Source organism: Lygodium microphyllum, chromosome 25, assembly GCF_053477565.2.
Source record: "Lygodium microphyllum isolate KBCC chromosome 25, Lygodium_microphyllum_v1.1.10, whole genome shotgun sequence".
Classification (NCBI taxonomy): domain Eukaryota; kingdom Viridiplantae; phylum Streptophyta; class Polypodiopsida; order Schizaeales; family Lygodiaceae; genus Lygodium; species Lygodium microphyllum.
In genome coordinates this window covers 65,384,796-65,410,836 of record NC_141159.1, presented here as the reverse complement: position 1 = coordinate 65,410,836, position 26,041 = coordinate 65,384,796, and the positions used below count along the sequence as shown (strand labels likewise).

The window sequence follows — 26,041 nt, the reverse complement described above, 5'->3', positions numbered from 1 at the left end:
CTTCAACCGAGCCTTGAGTTGGTCATCATATTCTTCATATTCTTGATGTTCATTTGCATCTTATGACTAGAAGGACCTTCTTGGTCAACAACCACATTTTCTCCTTGCTGCCCATGCTATAAGCCTATTCCAAGATTAGGCATTGCATTGTCCCTTTCGCTGTGTGCATTTTCAAAATGAGATACACCATCACTGCTGACTCCATCTCACTATAATAAGAAATACTTGCTGTAAATGCTCAACTAAACACAATTTCTGCACTTGGAGCAACACTTCTAACCTTCAATCACGTGCCTCGAGCCCACCAAGTCGAGGGATTTGATGGTATCCCGACAATAATACCATAAAACCATCCTTTCTTCTCAAAAAGGATGGTAATAACCTCATTTAACAATAATTACAAAAAGTAAATAAATCACATAAACTGAAATGCATGCTTTACGACTTTAATCTTGGACAAAGGACAGCTTATTGGCCCAAAAATTGGCACCCCTTGAGGTATTTCTTTATCAATTGAGATTTGCTAATCTCCTCTACTAATCTAAGTGCCTATTGCCGTCATAAATGACCAACAATCCTTCAAAGCAATTTGCCCCTTGGTTTACTTAGGAATTGGCCTTCACCGTACTCCTTGTGAGACAAATTTAGCCCCAAATTTGCTATTGGCTAGCTGGCCTCTTGAATCTCCCTGAAATTCTTCAATTTCAACTATTGGAATTCAAGTCATAGGCCCTCAATTTTAAGCATGCATCCCAAGGTGGCTTTCAAACCCTAATCTCTATTGTAAATTAGTATTTACAACAGAGATCAACCAAAATCTTCACCCTTGATAACTCAAATGGCTGAATTTTGTTGAGATAACTAGAGAGATGGTTGGAAGATATAAGAGAATGCTAAAGAGAGAGAAAATTCAAACTTTCATCACAAGAAAATGAAAGAAATCAACTAATGCCCTATCTAGCCGGCCATAAAATCTGTCTCCGCTAATGAAACACCTAGAATATGATATTGCCTAGCTGAACGAGCCCTTAAACCATTGTCATCTACTATTGTAGTCTCTTTTGGGCATGCCACCAACTCCTAGCGGGTCTCTTGCTGCCTAGAAATGGCCTATCTATTGTTGTTGCGACAATGGCAACCTTCTCTCTCTCTCTCTCTCTCTCTCTCTCTCTCTATATATATATATATATACATACATACATACATACATACATACATACACACACACACCTTAAAAACGTTCTTGCATGGGCAAGTTCTGCCAAGTGGCAGTCTTCTAATCCCGTGGCAGTCTTCTAATCCTATTTTCTAACATTATCCAACTTATTAAATTAATTTTTAAATTATAAAATTTAAAAATTAATGTAATAATTATTTTAATGTCTTAAAAAATAATTTCACCAACCAGTAATTAAATTGACAGAGCTAATTTATCTCCCAAGTATCCCTAAGCAATCGCCTTTGACACCAACTAATATCTCAATGTCCTAGGTCCCACATGATGATATAATAACTTACACCTTACATGTGTAACTCACTTTTGCACATTTTATTAACTTTTAATCTAATGCTAAGCAAATCAATAAAATTTCACATCCTTATGACAACTATTGCCTATAATCTGGGTTACTTCTAGAGCTATTGTCTACTTCTAAGAGGTCATCTGACGGCCGCCAATGGACCAAAACTGCTCCTGATAACCTAACTCTCTCTCCAACTATTCTCCACATTTAGAATGGCTGAGCACAGCCTCACTATTTAGTAGCTTTAGGTTGCTACAAGACTTGAGAGTTAGTACTATCTTCTTAGTTATACAAATCTTTATGTTGCTACTACCTTCTTAGTTTTGCAAATCTTTGTCTGAATGTTTCCATCCTCTCATTATAATTGGCTTTAATAAAGAGAAATAGACATATTAAAACATACAATAAAAGTTTTATTTTGAAGGCTTTGAAAGCTGAGAATTAGAACACATTGCCTGTCAACCAAAAACCAAAATATAGATAGGTAAAGTTCAAGGCCTTCCCCACCCCGCCCCCCCCTATTTAGTAGCTTTAGATTACTGCAAGACTTGAGAGTTAGTACTATCTTCTTAGTTATACAAATCTTTATGTTGCTATTGTCACGAGGACGTGAAATTTTGAGATGCTTTAATCTTGCTAGTAACATTTGATTAAGTTATTAATCAAATGTGCAAGGTTGTTTAGCAGATGTGATGCACATGGCAGTTATTTCATGGGAACAGGCCAAGGACCCCAAGGATGCAGTGGATGTTAAAGGCAAAAGTTATGTTAAGTTAAGCCAAATGGGTTTTGGTGGTCAGTTGGAGCTAGGTTGGACCCTAGGACAATTGTTTGACCATTAAGTATCAGTGGTGACACTACGGACTAGCATTAATTAATTAATTAATGCTAGTCTAAGGATCAACAGAGGTTGGGAACCACTCCAAGTTGCAAATGGCCTAGCCAATTTCATTACAAATGGGCATGTTTAATTTTGGGCAGGGTCAAAAGGGCTGAAATTAATTTTTAAAATTAATTAATTTTGAAAAATTAATTTAATGGCTGAAAATGCATTAGGAAAGCTGCCACTTGGCAAAACTTTCCCATGCAACTAGGGAAAAGGCTGTTGGAGGATGATGGAAGCTGAATGGCAGTCATTCTGAGCTTGGTAGAGGGAGAGGAGGTGATCAGATTTGGCTTTGAGAGGCGACGACGACTAATCGCGCGTCACGACAGGACAAGGGGCAGCAGGTTTTCTCTTCCGCCTCAAGAGAGGCGGCGGTAGAAGAGGAGGGCTCACCAGCCGAGCAACCAAGCTGATTTTTTATCCCCCTTTTGAAGCTATTGGTGCCATCAGATTTGTCATCAGAGCTACGAATCAAAAGATACATTTCAGCTGATTTTCTCTCTCTCTACAGCATTCTCTCATCTCCTCAAGTCTATACTCAAGCATTCTCAGTAATTCTCAGCCATTGGTAGCAGAGTACACCCAAATTTGGTGGACAACAAAGAGTTTACTGCTGTAAACCCTAAATCAAAGGCATTGTACACTGAAATCAGAACTGGAAATTCGTGCAGTTGTGAGGATTTCAGATGCCAGCCCATCTATTGTGAATTTGGGGCAGCATTTGACCAATTGGGGTTCTATTAGAGCAAGTCCTGGGTGAAAATCAAGGGGCAATTTGCCCGAATGCTTTGCTGATTATTGGAACAGTAAGGGGCTTTTGAATTAGCCAAGGAGATCGTGAAATCTCGGCTTGTAATTTATCCATTAGCAATTGAAATTAAAGAAATACCGAAAGGGGCGTCAGTTTTGGGGCCAACAGGGTGTCCACTGTCCAAGTTTGTGAAGGTAAAGTGAGCATTTCAGTTTATGTTCATTTGCTGATTGCTGTAATTAAGTGCTTAATCAAGTTAAATCACCCTATCCAAGAAGATAGACTGGTTTCAGCTACTACCTTCTTAGTTTTGCAAATCTTTGTGTGAATGTTTCCATCCTCTCATTATAATTGGCTTTAATGAAGAGAAATAGACATATAAAAACATGCAATAAAAGTTTAATTTGAAGGCTTTGAAAGCTGAGAATTAAAACATGTTGCCTGTCAACCAAAATCTGAAACATAGATAGGTAAAGTTCAAGGCCTTCCCCCCCCCCCCCCCAAAAACAAAAACGTTTTTTCACAACCTAGGGGAAAAAAACAAACATTGATCTCGAAATGTGTTTTGAGGTTTTGAAAACATTTCCAAAATGGATTTTTCAAAACAGGAATTTGAAACACCATTTCACCTTACTAAGTTTCAAAAGCAATTTTCAACATTAATTATTTCATTTTTTCCACAATTAAATTTCTCAAAATTAATTAATTATCCACTTAACCCTGCCTATTAATTGGCTTGTGCCCATTCACATTTAATGCGCTAACCTCTTTGGGACTTGAGTTGTTTCAAAATTAGTTAGCCTTAGACTAGTATTAATTAATTATTTGATTGATTAATTAATGTCTAGTTCTAATGTCACCACAAGACATTTCAAAGGCCCATTTAATGCCCTAAGACTAAACTAACACCAAGCACCAATAAATATGCATCCAGCACAAATTAATACACCTTCTACTAATGTCACCCCAAGTACATACCTAGGGTTCTTAGATTATCACCCTGGCTTAACTCACTTGCATTTCACATATGCATAATTGAATAATGCCAAAGCTAAGTATTAAAAATACACATCCACTGACATCAACTACATCTTACTATGTCTTGATGATATTTTTATCATGGGCTCAAATTCTACCACCATAGCAAATGTAAAGGCCAAACTTTGCTATACATTTGAACTGATTGACCTCCATCAACTATCTTATTTCTTGGACATGGAGGTTGTCCATCATGAGCATGAGATCTTCATATCTCACCAAAAATATACCCTTCAATATTTATCTCTTTAAGGATCCTCATGCACAGCATTTTGATGAGCATACTTATAGATCTGTGGTAGGAAAGTTCTTGTGGTCAACTCATATTAGGCCAAACTCAGCTTGTTTAGTTTCATTGCTCAATCACTATTTCAATACATCTAAGATTTTAGATTGGATTGTCTAGTTGTGTATGTTGAGATACATTAAACATACTTATTCTTATGGCTTATATTTTGGTAAAGATTTGCTTTTGCAAGGACATATTAACTCTAATTGGTCAAGAGATCATGATACCTAAAGTTCCCATGGTGGTTATATCTTCTCCCGAGATACAACTATAACTATATGTTGATGATCTTTTCATCATGGGCTCGGATTCTACCAACATAGCACATGCAAGATATAAAGGCCAAACTCTACTCCACATTTCAAACTACCTCCATCAGCTATCTTATTTATTGGGCGTGGGCATAGAGGTTGTGCAACATGAGGACGGAATCTTCATATCTCAACAAAAACATCCCCTTCAATTAGCACATCAGTATTGCACCAATCAAACAAGCCCCATAGCCACACTTGTTGATCCTACTATAAATCTTTTTAAGGATCCTCATGCACAACCTTTTGATGAGCATACCTATCAATCCGTGGTGGAAAAGTTATTGTGGTTAATTCATGTTGGGCTTGACTTAGTCTATTCAGTTTCATTGCTTAATCAATATTTCAATGCAACTAAGATTTCACAATGAATTGCCTAGTTGCTTGTGTTGAGATATGTTAAGTGTGCTTATTCTTATGGCTTATATTTGGTAAAGGGTTGCTTTTGCAAGGGTATAACAAGAGATCTTGACACCCACAGTTCCCATGGTTGTTACATATTCTGCTTGGGCACAACTCCCATTGTTTGGTTAAGCTGTAAACAAGAGACAATGGCTGCCTCCATTGCTGAGGCTGAGTATTGGGCTCTCTACGTGTTGTTGAGCTAAAAATTCATTACCCGCTGATTAGTTCTTTAAAACAGCCCCAAAACAGTAAATCACCAAAACTTTCATTAAACGGAAAGTGGTTCTAGAGAGTTTATGTATCCCACATACAAAACCCTAATTTGGGAGGATCCTTCCTTGTCTATAAATAGATAGACTGCCCACCACCCAGTCCTATCCTTGTCTTGCAGGTTTCAGCCATCAACCCTCTTCCACTAGTTGTCCAGTCCCTAGAAAGGACTACTTCTACGCCGTCTACAACTATCACCTAGCCTCCTCCTACTGCTCCTGTGACCAACTCTCGTGATCAATATCAAGTCGTTTTTGTGTTTTCAGCACTTTTCTTCATCAGCCTATACTCTGACTAGTGGTTGCTGCACTCAAAATCAGTCTTCGGTGGATGATACACATCGACACCTCCGTTAGCTTGCTTCCACGAAAGCCACCAACGTTTGGACTGCCCTGCCCTTGGGCATTCTGTACATTCTCTCATTCATTTACAGCATTCATTCATTCACTTCAAAGTTCTCTCGCTTCTCTATTTGTATTTGTGTTTTTGCATTTTGCACTTAGGGTTTGAGTTTTGCATGTCACTATCTAAGTCTGTGTGTTTCGATCATCGTCATACTTTCTGTGTTTCCTAAGGGCAAACCCTAGCATATCTTTCCATGGTATTAGAGCCAATGCTCTTTCAAAGAGTATCCTATGGAATGGCTATCGTGGAGTGTTTGATTTTGTGCGAGATATACGAACAACACATATCTAATTCACGATGGCTCAAACAACTCATCTTTCGATGCTCTAATGCTTTCTCCAATTACTCCTTTAATAGAGGCCCTAAGGAGACATTATGGTCTTGATTTGGAGGACAACACTCCTACTAACCTTTCTGTAGGGATCACTCATTGAGGCCCAAATCTTCTTTGTCTCCCACTCCTTCATAAGGTGCACCTCAATTGAAGCACTCTACTAACAAGACAGATCACCTCTCAGTCGAGGAAAGACTATCCACTCAGGATAGCTGAAAGTTCAAACTCTTCACAATCAAGCCTAGTGGCAGTTCATAAAATCCATTTGTGTGCAAGTCTATATTGATCCTTTTGTTATGCAAGAACCAACTATAAGTCAAGACAACCAAAAGTTCAAACTCTTCACAATCAAGCCTTGTGGCAAGTTCATAAAATCCATTTTTGTGAGAGTCTGATTTTGTCTATATTGATCCTTTTGTTATGCAAGAACCGATTGTAAGTCACCATGGAGACCCAAAATGGTACAAGCATGGTTTTGAAAAACACTATGTTCATAGATGTTCCATAAGGTAATCCTTCATCCTCTGTTTCATTTGAGTATGAGTTAAGTGCTTCCCATTCACCTTAAAATTTTCCACCCTTCCTTTCCACACTCACTTTACATCTAGATTCCTCTTCTTTCAATCTAGATCCTTACTTTAGACCAACAATAGATTATCCAATCTTGACTCTTAGCACACATTGTCTTTGATGCACATCAAGGTTTTAGGCCATCACTAGACACTCAAAAGTATACAGCTTTGCACCCTGGTGCATCATGACCAGGAATGCCACCCTTTAACATTGTGCCTTACATGTAACAAAACTACAAGTGTGTTGCTCTCTATCCTCTGGTCTTGGTGTATGGAAAATCCCCCTCGTGCACACTATACCACCCTCCTTGGTTGCTCAAACGCATAAATCCCCATCTTGTGTTGATGAGTCACCTCCTTGTTTGAAGGAAACAAAGAGTGGAAAGGAATCACCTCCACATTTAGACCCAAATTCAGCCTTTTCCAATTGACCCAAAACACAAACCCCATTCTAATATCTCCTTCTTTGAAGGAAAAAGGTAGCAATACATTCACAACCTCACAAAGACCCTCCTGGCACTCCTTGTCTAACAAGAATAGATTTTGCACATCTTGCCAAAAGCCAAACCGTATAGATGACGATTGTCGCTCACAAGCCAAGGGTCCATACCCAAAATCACCTCATCACCAACTAAGGGTCTTCTACCAATACCAAAGCTAAATCCAATCCCTAGTCCTAAACCAAACTTAGCCCCTTCCAACAATGGAACTACCACTCCAAGGACATTGAGAGGGGGCCTTCCCAGGGAGGTAGCACAATTTCTCCACCCCCTGGTATCCGTGTTTATCGATGTCTGGCCACCAGTGTGGTGGATCCTAGATCTCCCCATCCGTCAATGCCTCATAGCCTCTCTGACTAGCTTGATCATTACCTTCCCCTAGACTAGTCTCTTAGGAGTCCTAGGTCATCCATCCTTAGGAACTTGAGGCTAGTTTCCTTTAGGCTTAGCCATATTTTTCAATCTTCCACTGCATTCACTCATTGCATTGTTTTTTCATTTCACTCTAATTTTCTGTTTTGTTTTACTTCAAAGAATCCCAATACTAACCTCTGTTTTGCAGATCCTAATCTCTCTTGCACGGTTTTATATTTTAGTGTAGGGCTAACATCCAAGTTTGCACCAGTCCTTCTTGACACACTAGTATATCTCATCATGCACAACACACTTGGGCAAATCTTGAGTTGTCTCCACTTACGATTCTTCACCACTTTACCACCACCTCACCATTCCTTCATCACCATTTTCTCATCATCGATACGCTCAATTGGTTGTGTTAGCTTGTTTCTTTTGTGATGTTTCGGATCTAACCATCCCTTTTCATTCTCCCCACAAGGCACAATTACCTGAAAGGCTCCAAGCCTATCTATTCTCACCCAAAAAAAAGAAAAAAAAAAGAGTTCATGTGGTTCTATTTGCATTTGCAAGACTTCATAAGACACTGGGCAACTGACAAAAGCACCCTTTGTCTGAAGTGGATGCTACAATGGAAGCACGAAATAATGCTGAAATAAACTATTGAACACAAGACAGAAAAGAAAGGACTAAGAAAACACAAAAACATTGCAAAGAAAAACTCAAAGATGAGCTCGGGAAATGGAATCCATATACCAAACACGAGACAGTTGCGTACAACAATGAGACACTGGCTGCGTGGGCACTAGCACTAGAATAATAGGAAAGAAAAGGGGAGAGAGAGAGAGAGAGAGAGAGAGAGAGAGAGAGAGAGTGTGTGTGTGTGTGTGTACAGCCAAAGCACAGCACAAACTGCACTAAACTGAGCTCGCATGCAGTATGGAGAATAGATCACAAAATCTGCAAAAAATGGGAAGAATCAGTCAACATAAGATTGACATAGGCTGGAAACCCAGTTGCCCAGCCCTCAAGAGCCCAAGGCAAAAATCAGTAAACGCAATCAACAATGGCCACAGCAACAAAACGCAAAGACCTAACAGCTGAAAGATCCCTAAAAGTAGTCACCCAGCTGCAGCAAACAAAGAGGATCAATAATCAGCAAAAAAACAGCAACAAGAGCACAGATCCTGAAATCTAATACCATGTCAGAAGTGGATGCAGCAACAGAAGCATGAAAGAATACTGAAATAAACTGCTGAGCACAAGACAGAAGAGAAAGAAAAGAGAAAACACAAAAACGCTACAAAGGAGAACTAAGATATGTACTCAAGAAATGGAATCCATATACCAAATACAGGACAGTCATGTACAACAACGAGTCATTGGCTACGTGAACGCCAGCACCGTCTCCCTCTCTCGAACAGGGCATGCACTAGATCTACAAGTAATGAATGACTAAATGTGGAGGAGGAGCCGGAATATATAGGATAAAATAATGCTAAGAAAGTAATTAGGTCAGCCAGCACAAAATGCTAAAATGATCACCAATATGACAAATGAAAAATACCTAAATAATACTAAAATGCCTAGCACATCCCAGACTCACTCATGAGCTAACTATACTGCTAACAACCCCCCCCCCCCCCAAAAAAACTCGATTTTGATGTTGAGGATGATACGGTTGATGTTGGCCACTTGCGACAATGTCGCCAAGCATTACACACTTGGCGAGTTATTTTTCTTGCCCGATGTCAAAGGCGAGTGCTTGGGTGGTTGAAAATGAGCTGGCGGATGCTTTGATTGGATGTTAAACTCATGTACAACAGCTAAAGATAGACATTGGTCACAGCTATCTATAATAATCTCCACCATTATCCTCCATCTCTTCAACATCAAACATCTCAATTTTTCTCTTCTATCACTATTTTTATACCTAACAATAGCCATGTAAATTCACTACATCCTCCTCTTTTTAAAAATTTTGCCACTTTGGGACCAAGAAAACATATCAATGTATTGCTAATCAAACACGCTTTTCAACTGATTAGTATTCTTAAACAACCGCAAAACACTCTTAATTAATGAAAAACCCTAAAAAGGAAGCGGTCTGAGAGAGTTTCAATGGTCCCCCAAAAACCCTAATTCTTTGGGGCATCCTTCAACATCTATAAATAGACAGGCTGCCCCCATTCAGCCTATCCCTTTTTTGCAGGTTTCTCACCCTTGTGTGCAGATTTCAGCCATCAGTCTACCTCCACGTGGCTCTCCAACCTTTGCGACTACTACCACCTCTCCATCAGCCCTTGCAGTGCCTTGGCCACTTCCTCCAAGCTTTCGCCCATTGCCTGGCACCATCTTCCAAGCTGCATTTGGCATCCACCTGCCATCGCCAACATCTCCACCATCTCCTAGTGCCTATGTTTGACCTCATCAACCTCCACACCATCTAGCTGCCTGCATTTGGGCTCCCTCTACCTGGTGATAGTGTGGTTGCTTCCCTCTCCATCAGGCGACATCCTTCAGCTTGTGTTTGCACCGTTCTGGAGCTATCTAGAATCATCTCTCTCTTCTGCAGCTATTCATCTCAATCTCCTCGACCTCCTAGCATCAGTGTTTTGCAGATTCCTCACTCCACACTCCAACTAGTGGTCATAGACTTGGGGATCCATCTCCAATGGACATCACTCTGCAACACTTTGCTCAACCCTTGAGTATCTGTACACTCTTACATTCATTTACAGTACTCATTCACTTCAGAGTTGTGTTTTTCTCTCCCTTCTTTTGTTTGTGTTTGAGTTTTGAGTTTTGAGTTTTGAGTTTTGCATTTTGCATTTATTGTTTGAGTTTTTGTTTTTCATGTCTATGTCTGTCTCTTTGTGTTTCTATCGTAGTTGTACACACTGTGTTTCCTCAATATAAACCCTAACAGTTTTCTTCACATGGTATCAAAGCCAGTGCTCTTGTAAAGAGTATCCTGCGGATATTGTGGAGGGCTTGGTTTTGCGCGAGGCACACAATACGACTCGTAACCAAATCACAATGTCACAGACACCTTTTTCTCTAGTTCCTATGATGTCCTATCACGCTTCTCCATCACTTGAGGCCCTAAGACGACATTATGAACTTGGTGAGGATGACACTCCAACTTCACTGTCACCTTTTTCTACTCCTATTCCAGATTTCACCCACATGACAGAGGAGTACTATCGCAACAAGTATGGTGATGTTTACACCATCCTACCAGTTTTACTACCACATTTGAACCCGTTGGTGAGGCCGGCCACCTCTACAATCATGGAGGATATACGGCATTCGAAATGTCTGACAATCCATCTTCATCATCTCAACCAGGTCCAATGTTAGGTTTGTACAATCCTTTTGAGTTGCATGAATCAAAACCCTCGCTTGTTTCTTCTTTTGAGGTCCAGGATCCGAATGGCTTTGCATATGTGAACTTCAATAGAGAGGGCTCTCGAAGCAACGTAACTCAAGTACATTTACAGCTTCTATTTCATTTGAGCGTGTAGCACACACGTCTTAATTCGCTCCCATCCCACCCTCTTCTACATCACACCTTGATCACTTCTCATCGTCTTTCCAAAACCTTGGATTACACTCCACATCCGCATCACACACACTAGGGGTCGATTGGATCTTCCATCTCCACTCCTAGCACTTTCTCATTCTCTATCCCATTCTCTACCTCTTTGCACTTTGGTACTTCGTTAGGGGGAATGTCACCCTTTAACACAGTGCCTCTCACCTTTCCGTAAATGAGTACACCCATAGCCCTAGGATGACTGTGATGGGCATCCCCCTTACTACCCCCCGATTCACATCTCACATGACCACTCAAATGCAAGGGTTTCCATCCTCGCTTATGGTGCGTCATCACACTCTCCTTGGGTTACACCTACGTAAAGATTCCCATTTTCTACTCCACATGTTTCCTTTTCACCTCCTTGGGTTGCTCATATGGCTACCATGCCCATGCCCAGTCCGCCCATCCCTACCTATTAATCCACCTTGCACACTCACCATATGCCTATTGGGTACTATGGGGCCCATTCCCAAGTGTACTCCACTCCCCCATCCTACCCACATTACACTTTCCCCGTTATCCATCACCTAGCACTACCACTCCTATTGCAACAACCGAAAATGCCTTCATGGATAAGACTTGTTTTGACGGATCAAATTTTACCACTTGGTCAAATTTCACGCAACAAGTGCTTCAGTCTCAGGGTCTTTGGGACCTCGTCATTGATCTAAAGGCTATGCCGGACCCTCAACTCGCTCACTCTAACTACATCCGTCAATGGAAAACCCGCAATGCCACATCCAATGTTGAGCTAATGCTAGGACTGCTTCCTGAGTTTCACTCTAAATTATAGCACTTTCTGCTCGCGTCAGAGCATTGGAGTCACCTTTTTTACTACTATGTGGCTAGAGATCACACTTGGTGCATAAATCTCGACTTTGAGCTTCAAGAGTTCTCTATTAAGGAAGGGGATGATTTGAAAGTTGAGTTGGCTGAATATAGGTAGTTACTCGCCGAGTTCGCCACTATTGGCTCTCCGAAGTCAATTTACATTCTTCTTGAATAAGTTGCCTAAATAATACTTCAATTTCATCTAGCACATCATCTCACAGCCTAGACCGCCGACCATCTACAAGTTTGAGTGTTAGTTCTTGCATTATGTGAGGCTGCACGATCAAGTTCATAAGAAATCCTCATCATAGTCTTATTCAGAGCAGAGGGGGTTAGTTGCCTCTTCTTTGGGAGGGAAAACCAACAATGGCAAGAACTCGCAAGATGCGAAGGCAAGCCAATCCAAGGGTGATACCTCTTCCTCGGACGGAACCAAAGATTCAAGGCCTATCTGGCAACAACTCCCTAAGAAAAAATAGGTATTGCACACACTGCCAGAGATCCGACCATGTAGATGAGGAGTATCACTCCAAGGCCCGAGGTCTCCCAGCTAAAAAGCCTCAGCAGACCACTGCAACTGCACAGTCCAGTGGGGCTATGCCTCCCGATTCTACTTCAACTGCTCCCTCAGCACTAGTCGTTGCTCTTGGACATGTGGCATCCGGACAACCTTAGAAGATAAGCCTCTTTCACTAACCCTGACGGATTAACTGATTGTTCTGCATGTTCTGATCCCATTGCAGTTCATGCTCACCTCCCTTTGTACGCGATGGTGGCCATACTCTTAGACTAGCATGTCCTAGGTCCTTTTGGATACCCTCAATCAGTCTAGCATCTATTTTTTTATACTCTTACAGTCAAGCCCATAGGATTCATTGTCCTTAGCTTTTATACACATTCATTGCATGGTACTTTCAGTTAGCTTTTTCTTTCTATTATGTTTTGCTTTGAAGCATCTCACTATTGACCTCTATGCTTGCAGATTCTCCTCTTTTTCAAAGTTTTGTATTTCAATCGAGCTAACTTGCAAGTTTGCTTTGGCCCTTCCTGGGATGGAGACGTGGAGATGTGTGCCATTCCTTTCATGGTTTCATCATCCTAGGAGTGTTTGCTCTTCTTCCAGCATGGAGGCTTCCACTCCCGAGACAGATTGTGCGGCATCTCTCTTGATGCTATCATGGCAGTGACTTCTACCTTGCTCTTCCAGCAGGGTGCTTCATCCTCTTCATCATCATCTTCTTTCATTCATCACGGTTCTCAACACCACACAAAGACTGACATTAGACTCCTCTTCCTCCTTCGACATCTACATCCAGGTTAAGAGAGGGTTCCTACTCTTCTTGGTATTCTACAAGCTTCAGCACTTTGTCTTCGATATCGGCTTCTCCCCCACTATTGTACCATTCCCCTTTGCATTGCATGATTTCCTCACCTTCGTACTAGGGCACTTGGGTGGGTGAACAATTTCCCTACAAGGAACATTGTCCAAGTGACACCTGCTGTATGAGCATTCTTCAACATGTAGCATACTTGTATCTCATTGTGCAGAGCACCAGTGGAGCAGATCCTAAGTTGTTTCCACTGGCGACTATTGTCACCAGTGACCACACCACCATACTCCTTCATCACATGGATGCCTCATCATCTTTTTTCCTCCTCATCAACACCCTCGAGTGGATGGGTAAGCTTGTACTATTTTGTGATGTGTTGGGTGTACCCTCCCTACTCTCCGTCTTTTGGATCACTGTTACTCAATCAATCACATCCCATAAAATTTAACTCACTTTTTTTTTTCAAAGTTCAATGTGGTTCCATCCGCCTTTGTAGGGCTTGGTAGGCCATTGGGCAGCCGACATGCACCCTTTGTCCGATGCCCTGTCCTCTCTAGGGTGACTACTCGAACTCCCTTGGTGAGATAACATCGCCTTTGTAGTCTTGGTAGGCCACTGGGCAGTTCACTTATACCCGTTGTCCAATGCCCTAGCTTCTTTGGGGTGGGACACCTTGGGTAAAGTAAAAATCAATGTGGCTAGCCTAACCTTTCAGCTCGGTCTTGGGCCTAAGAGGGGGTGTTGAGCTAAAACACGCTTTTCAGTTGATTAGCAATCTTAAACAGTCCCAAAATACAATAATGAAAAACCCTAAAAAGAGGAGCAATTCGAGAGAGTTTCAATGATCCCCCAAAAACCCTAATTCTTTGGGGCACCCTTGAACATCTATAAATAGACAAGCTGCCCCCATTCAACCTCATCCCTTTTTGCAGATTTCTCACCCTTGCATGCAAATTTCAACCATCAGTCTACTTCTACGTGGTTGTCCAGCTTTCGCGACTACTACCACCTCTCCATCAGCCCTTTCAATGCCTTAGCGCCTTCCTCCAGGCTGTCACCCACAGTCTTGCACCATCTTCCAGGCTACGTTTGGCATCCACCTGCCATCGCCAGCATCTCCACCATCTCCTAGTGCCTGCGTTTGACGCTCGTTAGCCAAGCGCCAATCTCCACACCCTCTAGCTACCTGCGGTTGGGCTCCCTCTACCTGGCGGCAATGTGGCTGCTTCCCTCTCTATCAGGCAACATCGTTCAGCTTGTATTTGCACCCTTTTGGAGCTGTCTGGCATCATCTCTCTCTTCTATAGTGTCACATCAGACAACTCAACCTCCTAGCATCAGCGTTTTGCAAATTCCTCACTCCACACTCCAACTGGTAGTCACAAACTTGGGATCCGTCTCTGGTGGACGTCACTCTCCGACACTTTGCTCTACCCTTGAGTATCTATACACTCTTACATTCACTTACAGTATTCATTCACTTCAAAGTTGTGTTCTTCTCTCCCTTCTTTTGTTTGTGTTTGAGTTTTGAGTTTTGCGTTTTGCGTTTAGGGTTTGAGTTTTGCTTTTTGTGTCTATGTTTGTCTCTTTGTGTTTCTGTTGTGGTCATACACTCTATGTTTCCTCAATACAAACCCTAGCAATTTGTTCACATATGATGCATGTGAACATGTATACATCCTTCGCATTTTTGAGTGAGAAATACTTCTCCTCACTCTTAGGTTGATTATAGTTGAGCTCATCCCTACAGACTTGGGTTGAGCAAAAATACATGCCTGCTAGGGGGTTCCCCATCTTCAACCCTCAAATTATATCCATATCTTTCATGTGTCCATGGCTATACTTTTCTAAATAATTGTCATATTCAGCTTCAAGTATTTGTTCTTTCCATTTTCTTGAAATGTTAAGTCTAAAATAAGCAAATTTTGTAATTGTTGAGCATGCTACATTGTAGGGGCATTATACTTTCATTGCCCGCTCATCTCCTACTCCTCCTAACCAAATTTTGCACTCATGATCACATGGAAGTACTATGCAGCCCATAGGCTTGCTTCCTAGACATCCCAACTATTTCGTGAGGTGGTGGTGTTGGATCGATGCTCCTTGTGTGTTTGGTTGTGTGTCTAGTTGTCTGTAATGTGTGGGTATTTTTGGGACACTCTTACCATTATTACCCTTTAGTTAACATAACCATCACCATGAGTGACTATCACTTGAGGAAGCTTCTTGTCTACCGCCTATATTACTTCCATGAGTAACTTTAGGGGCTGCAAATCAAAGAAGTGGAAACATGTGGATGCCAAAAAGATTCCACAATGGCATGCCTTTAGCTTGTTAGCTCCCATGACATTCTTAAGGATTGTGTCACCAATTCACGTTAGTGAAGATTGTTTGAGGTCTTGCATAGCTGTACGCTGCAAGGAATTTATGTTTTAGCATACAAGTGTCTTCTTTAGTGCAGATTAGTGGCCAAGTATGAGAATTTGGTTATGGAGGACTTGCCACATGCAGCACCAAAATCTATTGTTTAAGTGGATTTCTCATTATGTATCTACCATCTTCACTCCAATTTGGGCTCAATTGTGGACTTGGAGAGCTCAGGGTATAGACAGCCTAGTGATCATTGTGGCCCACAAGAATTTCTGACATTTTCACATTGAGTGTTTCTTGGCATTTTTTGCTCCAAAATTGTGAGCCGAGGAGGAAACAGAAATGCCTGGTTCTTTCCAGGAGGTAAAGAGGACTAGCTAAGGAGTTTACGCCTTGGAAGCTCAAGTAGTTGGATTGTTTGGATTGACTCCTAGGTGGTGCATACCTATTCTCCAAAAGCTAATAGTTGGCTTCAAAAGATGTCAATATCAGTGTGGAAAAAGAAATGGACCAACTGCCACTGAAGCAGAGGACAAAGATCAAGGACTTAGGAAGTAAAAAGATAATATAAGATTTTGATGTGCATCCCCTTATTGAGATTACGTTGAGTCTGATGTAGTTGAAGCATAATCATAGCATGTGTCAAAGTTGGAAGTGAGTTTGAGGTTCAAGATGTCATGGATGATTGGCGAGTGTCCCCAGCTTAACTCTTTTCAACCTTGCGTCATTTTTATAAGGTGTTAACATAGTCAAACCATATGTTCTTTTGTAAGCCAAGCATATGGCATCAGAAACGCACCTGCAAAGGACTCCTGCTGAAATCAGGTTCTGATACACTTCTTGCTGGCACCTCTGCTTGGCTTATGGCATTGATCAAGCTATTATTGGATACAGATGGACCCAGATTTGTTTTGATGCTAGTAGCTGCATTATCAGTAGAATAACCAAGCCTAGTCGTAGATTGTGACACATCAGGCACTTGTGGGGGACCACCAATGATTCTGTGTATAGTACTGTCAATGGTCCCTATAAATTTTTCCATAAACTTGTGTGTAGCTGCATTCAAACTGTATCCACCCTGTCAAAATATGAGGATGTTGAAAGAATCAAAGCTCTATGCAAAAGTCGCCTTCCATTTTAAGCAGACAAAAGCACTGCTAGTTACCTACCTGGTAGAAATACAAGTAACAAAGCTGTAATCAAGCTTTTTGCATGGACAAACCTGGGTATGCAAACGCAAACGATCCTCCAAAGCCACTGCAGCTTGTCTGCAAACTTCAACTTCAGGAGCACGGCCTGCATTTTTTAGTGTCTTTATCACTGCCTGACAGTACCTGTTTAGCATGAGATTGCACAACCAGAAAGATAAGACCAAATCGCACTAGGAAACAGAAGACCAATGTCCTTTAGCAGTAAAGTACCTGGAAGCTTCGGCTATTTTACCAGCTTCTGTCAGCATATGTGCATACACTAGCTTAAAGGGCTGAAAAGGGACAAGTATGTACTGTGGATTTCCCAGCATCTTAGCATACTCATAGACCTCTGTCCTCTGGTTAGGATTAATCCAAGAAACAATATTTTGATTAATATAATTTCTATGTGACTCACCCTCCCCCCCTCCCCCCACATCTAAGCCATCTAGATGCATAAGTTGCAAAAGCGGAATAAATATACATGAAAGACCTGCAGTCATTATTGAATGATGGATAAGAAACAATTGAGTATTTATAGCATTACTTGCTCTTCTGCACAAAATCACCTGTATAGCTTGAGGAGTAACGAAAGTGCGCTGGTATTTGAAATGGTCAGCACCAACAAGACACAATCTAGCATTTTGTGAGAAGGACTCAAAATCAGCCTCTGCAACTAGGTAACACGTATGTGCTCCAGCAACCTGACAACAGCTATGAAGCATCAGAACTCTGCTTGATACATGATAGTAACATTTTTTAATACCTCCAGGAATAAACTGTTGTATAGCATGAACCAATGAGACCTCGCCATGCTCCTTCCACAAGCAGTCTCCAAGATGTGTAATCACTTGCTCATCGCCTTTTGTTGGGTTTGCAGCAATGATAGACAAATTCTCAAGCCAATCTCCAAGCATGCCTCCAGCATTATCCTGAAGAGTACTAATTTTTGTTTACTGTGAAATCAAACTACATAACCCATGCTTCATGAAATCCCTGTTTGGATAAAAGATAAAGCAGTGGTCTGTAGAGGTGCAATTCAATTCAACAAGATACAAAACAAAACAAAACATCTGGAATGTGTGGACTTTTGTTTTGCCAAAGCATGTGACATAATCCATTACCTTTGCACCAGTATATGATCCTGATAGCAAGGGACCACTAGCTGCTGCTAATGGTAAACTTTGAGTCGTGAACAGCTCTGTTGCTTGCCCAGCAAATAATAGAAACAATGTTCGCAAAGGAGAACCCGGTACAAACTGTTGTAGAGCCATTTGTGCCACTGTATCTGCATATACCTGTAATGAAATTTTATATTGATTGAACATGAAGTTGAAAAAAGTCCACATAGGCAAAAGTAAGCCATAAAATGTATACCTTTTCACCCAGTTGCCAGGCAAGAACCAAAGCAGGGCCCCATAATTGGCCCTGTTGTGCAAGCTGGAGAGCTTCTTTTCTTTTTCCTTCCATCAAATTTCTCTTCATATCAGCAGCAATGGCCTAACCAGAAACAAGTAAGAGAAAACATATTCACAATGCTAAGATAAACAAGGTTTTGACAAGATAGAATGAGTGAGTAAACTTAGACTTCCAAAGACCTGTAACTGATGTTCTGTAGGCACTAACTGCAAGGTATTTGAAGAAGAGAGCACCCCCTGATGACTCTGGCTTTTGGCAGCAGCGAATAACCTTCCTAAAGCCACTTCAGGTCCATCTTCTGCCTGGATTTCAGCATAACACCATTTGATCACTACACCAGTACATTCCACACAATAAGCATGATCCATGAAAATAAAAGTGACTGTACAAACCATCCACATATCCTCCACACATCTTGATGGCAGTGACTAATCTCAATTAGTAAAAGTTCATTGTGTTAAATAATCTTCCACTTTTATTACTGTAAAATTCCGAAACTGAACAGCCAAAGAGGAAACATATGAAAGTATCATAGCATCAAACAAATGGAAGGAACCCAACCTGTGATTTGAGACCCCCAGAGGTGGCCATCGACCGTAACTTGCCATAATGCAAGCACACAATTTTCAGCACACCCCATAGTATACGGAGCACTTCCGGATTACTACAATAGAGATCTTCCCCCTCACAATTTCCTGCCCTCTCATCAATCCACTTCAACAGCTCTTTGGTTGTAACACCACCTCCCACAAGTGGGCACACCGACCCTGGACGATTGAGAGCAGAAAAGTATGAAGAACCCTCCTTCTGTACACTATGGTCTGTTGCAAGAACTATCTGACTTAAATCATGTATAACAACTGGATTAGGTGTCCCAAGTTGCAGTCCAGATGACACCTGAAAAATAATATATTGAGTATCTCTTTTGATGAAAATTGATGAATGCTTAAATACAGACAGACATAATGAAACAGTTGAGCACCTCCACCAAAACCCCGTTTTTGAATAAAGGGGGTGGACGAACACAAAACTCAAAATTAGCTTCTGCTTGGTATGAGACAGAACACTCACCTTCATTGTAACAAGCTTTCCACCAAACCCAAAAGCTACCAAGGCATGTGCTGGGCGACCTGCGGATGACCTAGATCCATCTTGAACTGTTCCAGAAACATTTGGTGCCTCAAAATGCTGAGGATGCTGATGCATATTAAAAGGGGTTTCAGTGCTAAAAACCGTGGAATTAGTTGAAACTGCATAATTTGCATGGAATTGATCAAATTCACTTGTTCCGTGGTTTTGATATTCATTCCAAGAATCAGATTTTCTAGCATGAAGAGCCTCTCCCATGTTTTGTGTAACAGCAACATTCTGCTGATTAAAAGCAGAGGATGGGGATGACTCTGCCCAAGACGTGAAGGACATGCCACGAGAAAAGCCAGTCACACCGCCACTGGTAACCAGGCTCTCAACTCTTCCTGGCCAGTGAACATTCTGATGTCCCTGCTGGTAGTCAGCATGAACTTGATCTGAATTCCAACCCTGATGTGACACTGCTGACGGATCTGAAACCCAGCCCTCCTGCGGCACTCCTGACAAGGAACTTACAGTTTCAGTTGAACCATTGCTAGTGCTTAACTGTGAAGCTTTTTGCTCACTGTACTCACCAGCCACTGGCAATTGATCAACATGCCGCCACTCTTGAGTCTCATAGACCCAATACCAGCCCGGATACTCTGGCGACCAGTAAACTTGTGGTTGGGAACTAGAATTACTGTTGCTATTCAGCTGTGTGGGCGTCTCACTTCCATAGCCTGCCATTCCCTGCATTGATCCCAATGCTTCAACCTGCTCTTGCACATTGGGACCCGTTAAATCACTAGTAGTACTTAAAAGCTCAGTCCCCCCTGTTTGGAGGGAGCCAACTGCCCCAGTGCTGGAAGGAAACTGACTGCTATCAGTGCCACCAGAGGCAGTTTGAGGGGCCACTGATGCTGCACCAGGGTCCCACCCCTCTAATTGTTTCCACTCGTAGGTTGCATAGTCAAAATACCAACCAGACTGCTGCGCACTTGCTTGTTCCTGGGAGCCATTGCTCATTGAGAGACCTCTTTGAACCTGGCCTTTGGTTGAGTAAGATGCTGTACTGAGAGGATCCCTCACATCTTCTGGAGTAATACTATAGTTCATGTAAGATTGGCCCTCCGCTATCTCATATGTATGTAAACCCTGTTCATTTGATGAGGTCAAATTTCCAAGCTGCTGTGCATATGTGCCACTGAAGTGGCTAGAGCTTGAAGAACTGGTCTGATCTGCATTATTTCCAGTACCAACACTTAACTCAGGGTGTGAAACATGGTTATCTGGAGAAGCTGAGTATAGATCATGTTGCTTTTCACCTGGATCTGTGGAATTAAAGCCATGGATTGATCCCCCAGCCCCTGTCATGTCTAAATCTGAAATGAAGTCCGAATAAGATCCAAACACATCCTGCTCTTTTGTACTACTAAAGACCTCACTAAATGTGCTCCATTGTAACTCCTTCACATTTGTCGAAGACTGAGGTTTCAATGCTTGTGGCAGGTCAGTAGATCCCTCAACCGCTGATGAATCAACAGCCATAACCCCAGTCCCATCTGCATGTGGCAAGCTGAACTGTGCCTGCTGTATTGATTTGTCTTCAAATGTCATTAGCTCTTGCGTGCTACTTGCTACATCTGCAACAAAAGAAGATGTAGAAAATGTGATCTCTGGGTCGTTACTTTTACCTTGCAAAGCTTCATTCACAACTTGCACTTCACCAGGGAGGTCAATGGTTTGAGGTGCAGAAAGGGGCAGACCCTCTGGTGCCTGAGCATCAACAAAGCCTGAAACCTTGTTGGTGTCCCCGTCAGTTAAAACACATGAAGGTGCTGCCTCATCCACAGACTCCTCTAGCCAACTGTAATCAACAGAATCATCTCTTTCCGTTGCAACTGCGCTAATGCAATTCTCAATAGTATCAGATCCTGCACTATTGATATTCAACTTAGAAAACACATCGTTAAAATCAGCCTCTCCTTGCGGAAAGTTCTGATCCAGTCCTGTGGGGTGATCCAGCTCACCATCCCCAAGATCGCTCGCAAGTTGCTCGAAAAAATCGTTGTCTTCTTGATCTTCAGGTTGAAAAGCCAGGGATCCTACCAAAGCCATCCCTCAAACTCTGCGATTCAGGTCCAGTTATGACTATGGGACTCGAATGGGATCCCAATGTTCTACGTCCTAAGAGTGCATTCGATGAGAGACAACCAATCGTCCGAGACCATGAATGCAAAAGAGTGAGCAGGACCAGATGCAGAGACAACTTCGAGCCTCGAATTGAAAACCCTAACACGACCCCGATTCCGAGCTTAATGGACAGCAGAGAAGCTCCCGCGATCAAACGGAACAAGCAATGCCGGAATCACGCACAAGGGAGACCCTGTGGTCCATTCGGAGGAGACAAAACGCGGCTCGCTGTCGGCAGTTGAGATCTTGGACTTAAGCAGAAGAGGGAGATTCGCGTCTTGAGTAGCGAATCGGACGTGAGGGAATCTCAGAGGGGAAAATTAACAAGTGCTGGATAGAAGCACAGAAGGAGACGTTTGGATGAGGTCAAGATTGACAGGTCCGCCATAGCCACAGCTCGGAAGCACAGTTTATATGATTTTCTTCCCCGATTACGCACTAATGCTCCTCCAGGCTCCGACCAAACTCGCTCCGTTCTAATTTCTAATCCTACAACATTAGACTTAAAACTATTAATTACTTGTAGTGCCTCGTGTACTTTTCCTTTTTGATCGTTTGTATATTAGGTAGAGGCTTGGCACACGGCAAGGAGATCTTATTGCGCTCTTTATGTGCCTTTCCTATACTTAAATTGAACCAACTTGTCCCCACTAGGACACCTTATCCGCATCAAGTTGGGAACCTTGAGCAAATCCAAAAGATTGAATGAATGACTATGGGTTCACAATCGAGTTGTGAACTAAGAACCAAGACAAGCAATCGAAGAGGGCATGGCCCAAGGTGGTCCTCGAGGAAGCCTGACTGGGAGTACAGCAGTAAATGTTTGTTCTTCTTGATTTGTCGACCACGTGGTGATTGGTCCTGTCAAATGCAACATTTTTGTTTTTTCTTTATATTTAAAAATTCAAATGTTTAAAATATTAACGGGTAGTCATAAGTCTACCTCAGCAAAGTACAAGTCACTACAACCCAAGCTTGTTCCCACCAAGCCTAGGGTGACAAGCCAGGGAGCTAACCACCCTAGGCCTAGCACAAACAAGTCCATAGAAGCTCAACTCTAAAGGCTTCAAGGTATACCATTTTTACTTGCCATAGTTTCCCTCTCAACTTCACAGTGGTAGATCGAATATGGGGATAAGCCATTTTGACTTCAATAATGTGCAAAGTAATCATTAATGGAAGTGTGCACATAGCCCATCCATGAAGGGGTCACAGAGCTTGGCTACCTTGCTCTCTCTCAATACCAAAGATGCTATGCAAGTAAATTCACACATGGCAACAAAGTTCAACAATTTAACAAAGCAATAAGATCCTCTTTTTTTTACAAACTTCATTTACCCAATAAGTAATACACTTGATGGGGTAGTAGTCATTCCATCAACACACAAGTATGTTGAGTTTGAAAATTCTAAGCAATTTAGGTAGTTGCCCTATGGACCAATGCGCCCACACGTCCAATGCATACATTGTGGTGGAAACCACATGCCAACCGAGTGTCAAAACCCTAGGTCATGACCTCGCGCTAATTGCGATAGGTTTAGCCATGACACCATGCATTGTCGACTACCTTGGAGACTACCATACTCGTAGCCTTACGGTCAACCCCACCTTGCAAACAAGCCATCGAACTTCTTTGGAAGGGGAGCCCTATAGCCCTCCCAACACCTAATGACGCTAAGCCAACCATCCCTAGGATGGAGATAAACCCTACGGGTATCCCTAGACCACCTAGACCCTACGTAACCCATCCACCGAGTGATACTCCAATCCACTACGTGGAGGAGCCGAATGGCGATGAGCCTTCTGTATCGTATGATGAAGAAGGAAATGCAATCCTTATGAGCTACTGACTAGTACCGGTGATGGCGTTGGGTAGAGGAAGGGGCATAGGCCTAGGAGAGCAAACACAAGAGCCAATTGTGTGTTGGACTTGCGGTCACCCAAGACACGTTTCTTTGCGTTGCCCCGAGAGGGGGCAAGCTAATAGAGACAAGGCTGACCTAAGATGCGTTGAGTGTGGAATCACTCATCTCTTTGTCGATTGCCCTAGAAGGAACCCATTCTCTTATTCGGCAAATGAGCCGTTGGTCCCATTGGGGTTGTTCGGTGTCGAGATACTCGATGGGGAGGCCACACCCATCCCCTTGCATGTCATGACTCGCATGCAAATAAAGTAGGCCTTGCATATCATTGCCAGGGCCTAGCAATCTCGATGCAACCTCAATCAGAAAGAAGAGTCAGAGACGAAGGAAGAAGAGACCAAACACTAGGTCACGCTCAAAATCGAGAGTGCCACGACATAGCTTGTTGGACGGAAGGTCATTGACGCAAAGGCATAAACATCATCTCTGAAGACGGCTAGGATAGGAGGTGCTAGGGTCTGTGAGTACCCCAATCCGAAGTGCCAGCTCGAAGCCGTCGAGAAGGTAAAGGAGTGGGTGAAAAAATCCCAAGAACACCTAAAAGACACCGAGGCCATACTAGAAGACGAGATTGATGATTTCTCGAGCACAAGCACTCCAGTCTCATCCCCACGACTAAAATCAAGGGATATGACTGCACCACAAGCAATGCTGCTTAAACAAAGTCTAATCTCTATGGGCTAGGGAATTAGTCAAGGCCATTGGCCAAGAACCGCGGGGTTAGAAGAGAGGCAAGCAGCCTAGCAACCTCCTTAATACATTGGTGACCACTCCTGTGACTCTAAGCTTAGGAGGCCTGCTTAGGCAGCATCCAATGTTATGGCAAGAATTGAAACAGTAGGTCAAAGAATCAAATGAGTAAGCTGTTGCAGACTTGCACGAGCACAACATGGAAACACAAATACCTAGCATGATGTTGCACTCCATGCCTAAGTCCTTGCACCGTGAATGTCTTTTGGGAAGGCACAAAGATGCATGCAGTCGTGCCAGTCTTAGCTGTTGGAGATGTTACAAGAAAGGGAATTGTAAACACGGGAGCGGGAGTTAGTGTTCTAAGCCATGCGATACTCCAAATGTGGGGTAACCCACTGGTCGAGACTGCTAGGTTTAACATCACACTAGCTAATGGAATGAAGGTGAAACCATTCAACGTGTTAAAGAATTGGCCAATGAAGATCACCATCGACCTACCCAGTGAAGAATTGCGAGGATGAGCGAGACTGGATGCATGTCCTTGCTACCATCGACCTGCTGTTCTCGGACAATGAGGAGTACGAACAAGCCATCAAGGCGATTGGCAAGTCCAAGGATACACCCTTAGTATCAATCTACATGATAGCTAGAAGCTTACACGGAAAACCCAATCCTGTTACATTCCAAGTCCCGAACAATAGACGAGAGCTCTTGGAGATCCTAGGATATCTGACCGACAAGTTGGCTGGCAATCTAGCAATGAATCTCAAGCCACTCCACTAGCCTGAATGGCAATGGTCCAAGGCGCATGATTTAAACTCGAGGTACAATTGGGCTTTAGTCCTCAACCAACAAGAAGAGACGTATCAAGACTTGGGAAATGAGGAGTAGTTGGACAAAGATAGCTCAGACGATGAATATGAAGACTGGTGTTCCTTTAGTGATGAAAGCGAAGGGAAAATAGACACTATAGAATATGACACTGGGGGATGTGTAATTAAACAAATATGATTGACTCTAGACCATGCAAGCAGAATGCCTTTAGGGTAGGGAGAGTAGTTATGCACATGGATTGTGACCAAACCTGGTTGGAGCATATAGGCGCACTTGACTATGAGCAAGCTGACCTAGCCTAACCAAGCGACGTGCCACTACTGAGAACAGACTCACCTTTCGAGTTGCGACCACTAGGAGAGACACCCTCTTCAAGCAAAGATGGAGAGTTTGATTCTGAGTCAGCTCTCAGATAGTGATCCTGAGATACCTCGACCTTCCAATACGAGACACACCTAGGGGAACCTACCCATCCACCTAAGACGCCAACGGTTAAGGGAGGAATGACTGAAGCTGCCTAAGGAAATGCAGGCAGAAGAGCGACAAAAACTGTACGGCCTACCAAAGTGATTCACAAAGTTTAAAAAAAAGGGATATGGTAGTGATCTTGTCGAGAGCCAAGTGACAAGGGCATGCAAGCAAACCAATCAAAGGACCCGCCAAGGTCAAGGAGGTAATTTGAGCCAAGGAAGGGGAGACACCCTGACCCATCTTTATAGCCGATGACTTGACCAAGGAAGAGGAAGCAAGCCTCATTACTCACAACATACCCATGATACTAGACGCAACATCGGCCAAGCAACAACTGTATCCCATGAATCCAAAGCACGCCCTCGCCATCAAGGAAGAAATTGACAAGCTAATGAGAGTAGGATTCATCTACGAATTTGAGCACACGGACTGGGTTTCGCCCATAGTCATCATATCGAAGAAGAATGGAAAGATTAG

The 26,041-nt window shown here is 42.5% G+C and overlaps 1 protein-coding gene across 1 annotated transcript in view; it reads right to left on the bottom strand.

The window, feature by feature from the left end:
• LOC148014315 (protein transport protein SEC16B homolog) overlaps positions 1–22,150 on the bottom strand; it is a 52,414-nt gene extending 30,264 nt beyond the window's left edge. Inside the window, exons 1-10 of the mRNA XM_087666874.1 lie at positions 19,452–22,150; positions 18,942–19,277; positions 18,560–18,682; positions 18,339–18,461; positions 18,086–18,259; positions 17,768–17,893; positions 17,531–17,665; positions 17,193–17,320; positions 16,994–17,105; positions 16,571–16,849 (exon numbers count right to left, since the gene is read on the bottom strand). Coding sequence (XP_087523000.1) covers positions 16,571–16,849; positions 16,994–17,105; positions 17,193–17,320; positions 17,531–17,665; positions 17,768–17,893; positions 18,086–18,259; positions 18,339–18,461; positions 18,560–18,682; positions 18,942–19,277; positions 19,452–21,569 — 3,654 coding nt within the window. The 5' untranslated portion in view covers positions 21,570–22,150. The remainder of the gene's footprint in view (positions 1–16,570; positions 16,850–16,993; positions 17,106–17,192; positions 17,321–17,530; positions 17,666–17,767; positions 17,894–18,085; positions 18,260–18,338; positions 18,462–18,559; positions 18,683–18,941; positions 19,278–19,451) is intronic.
• Positions 22,151–26,041: the final 3,891 nt, after the last annotated feature.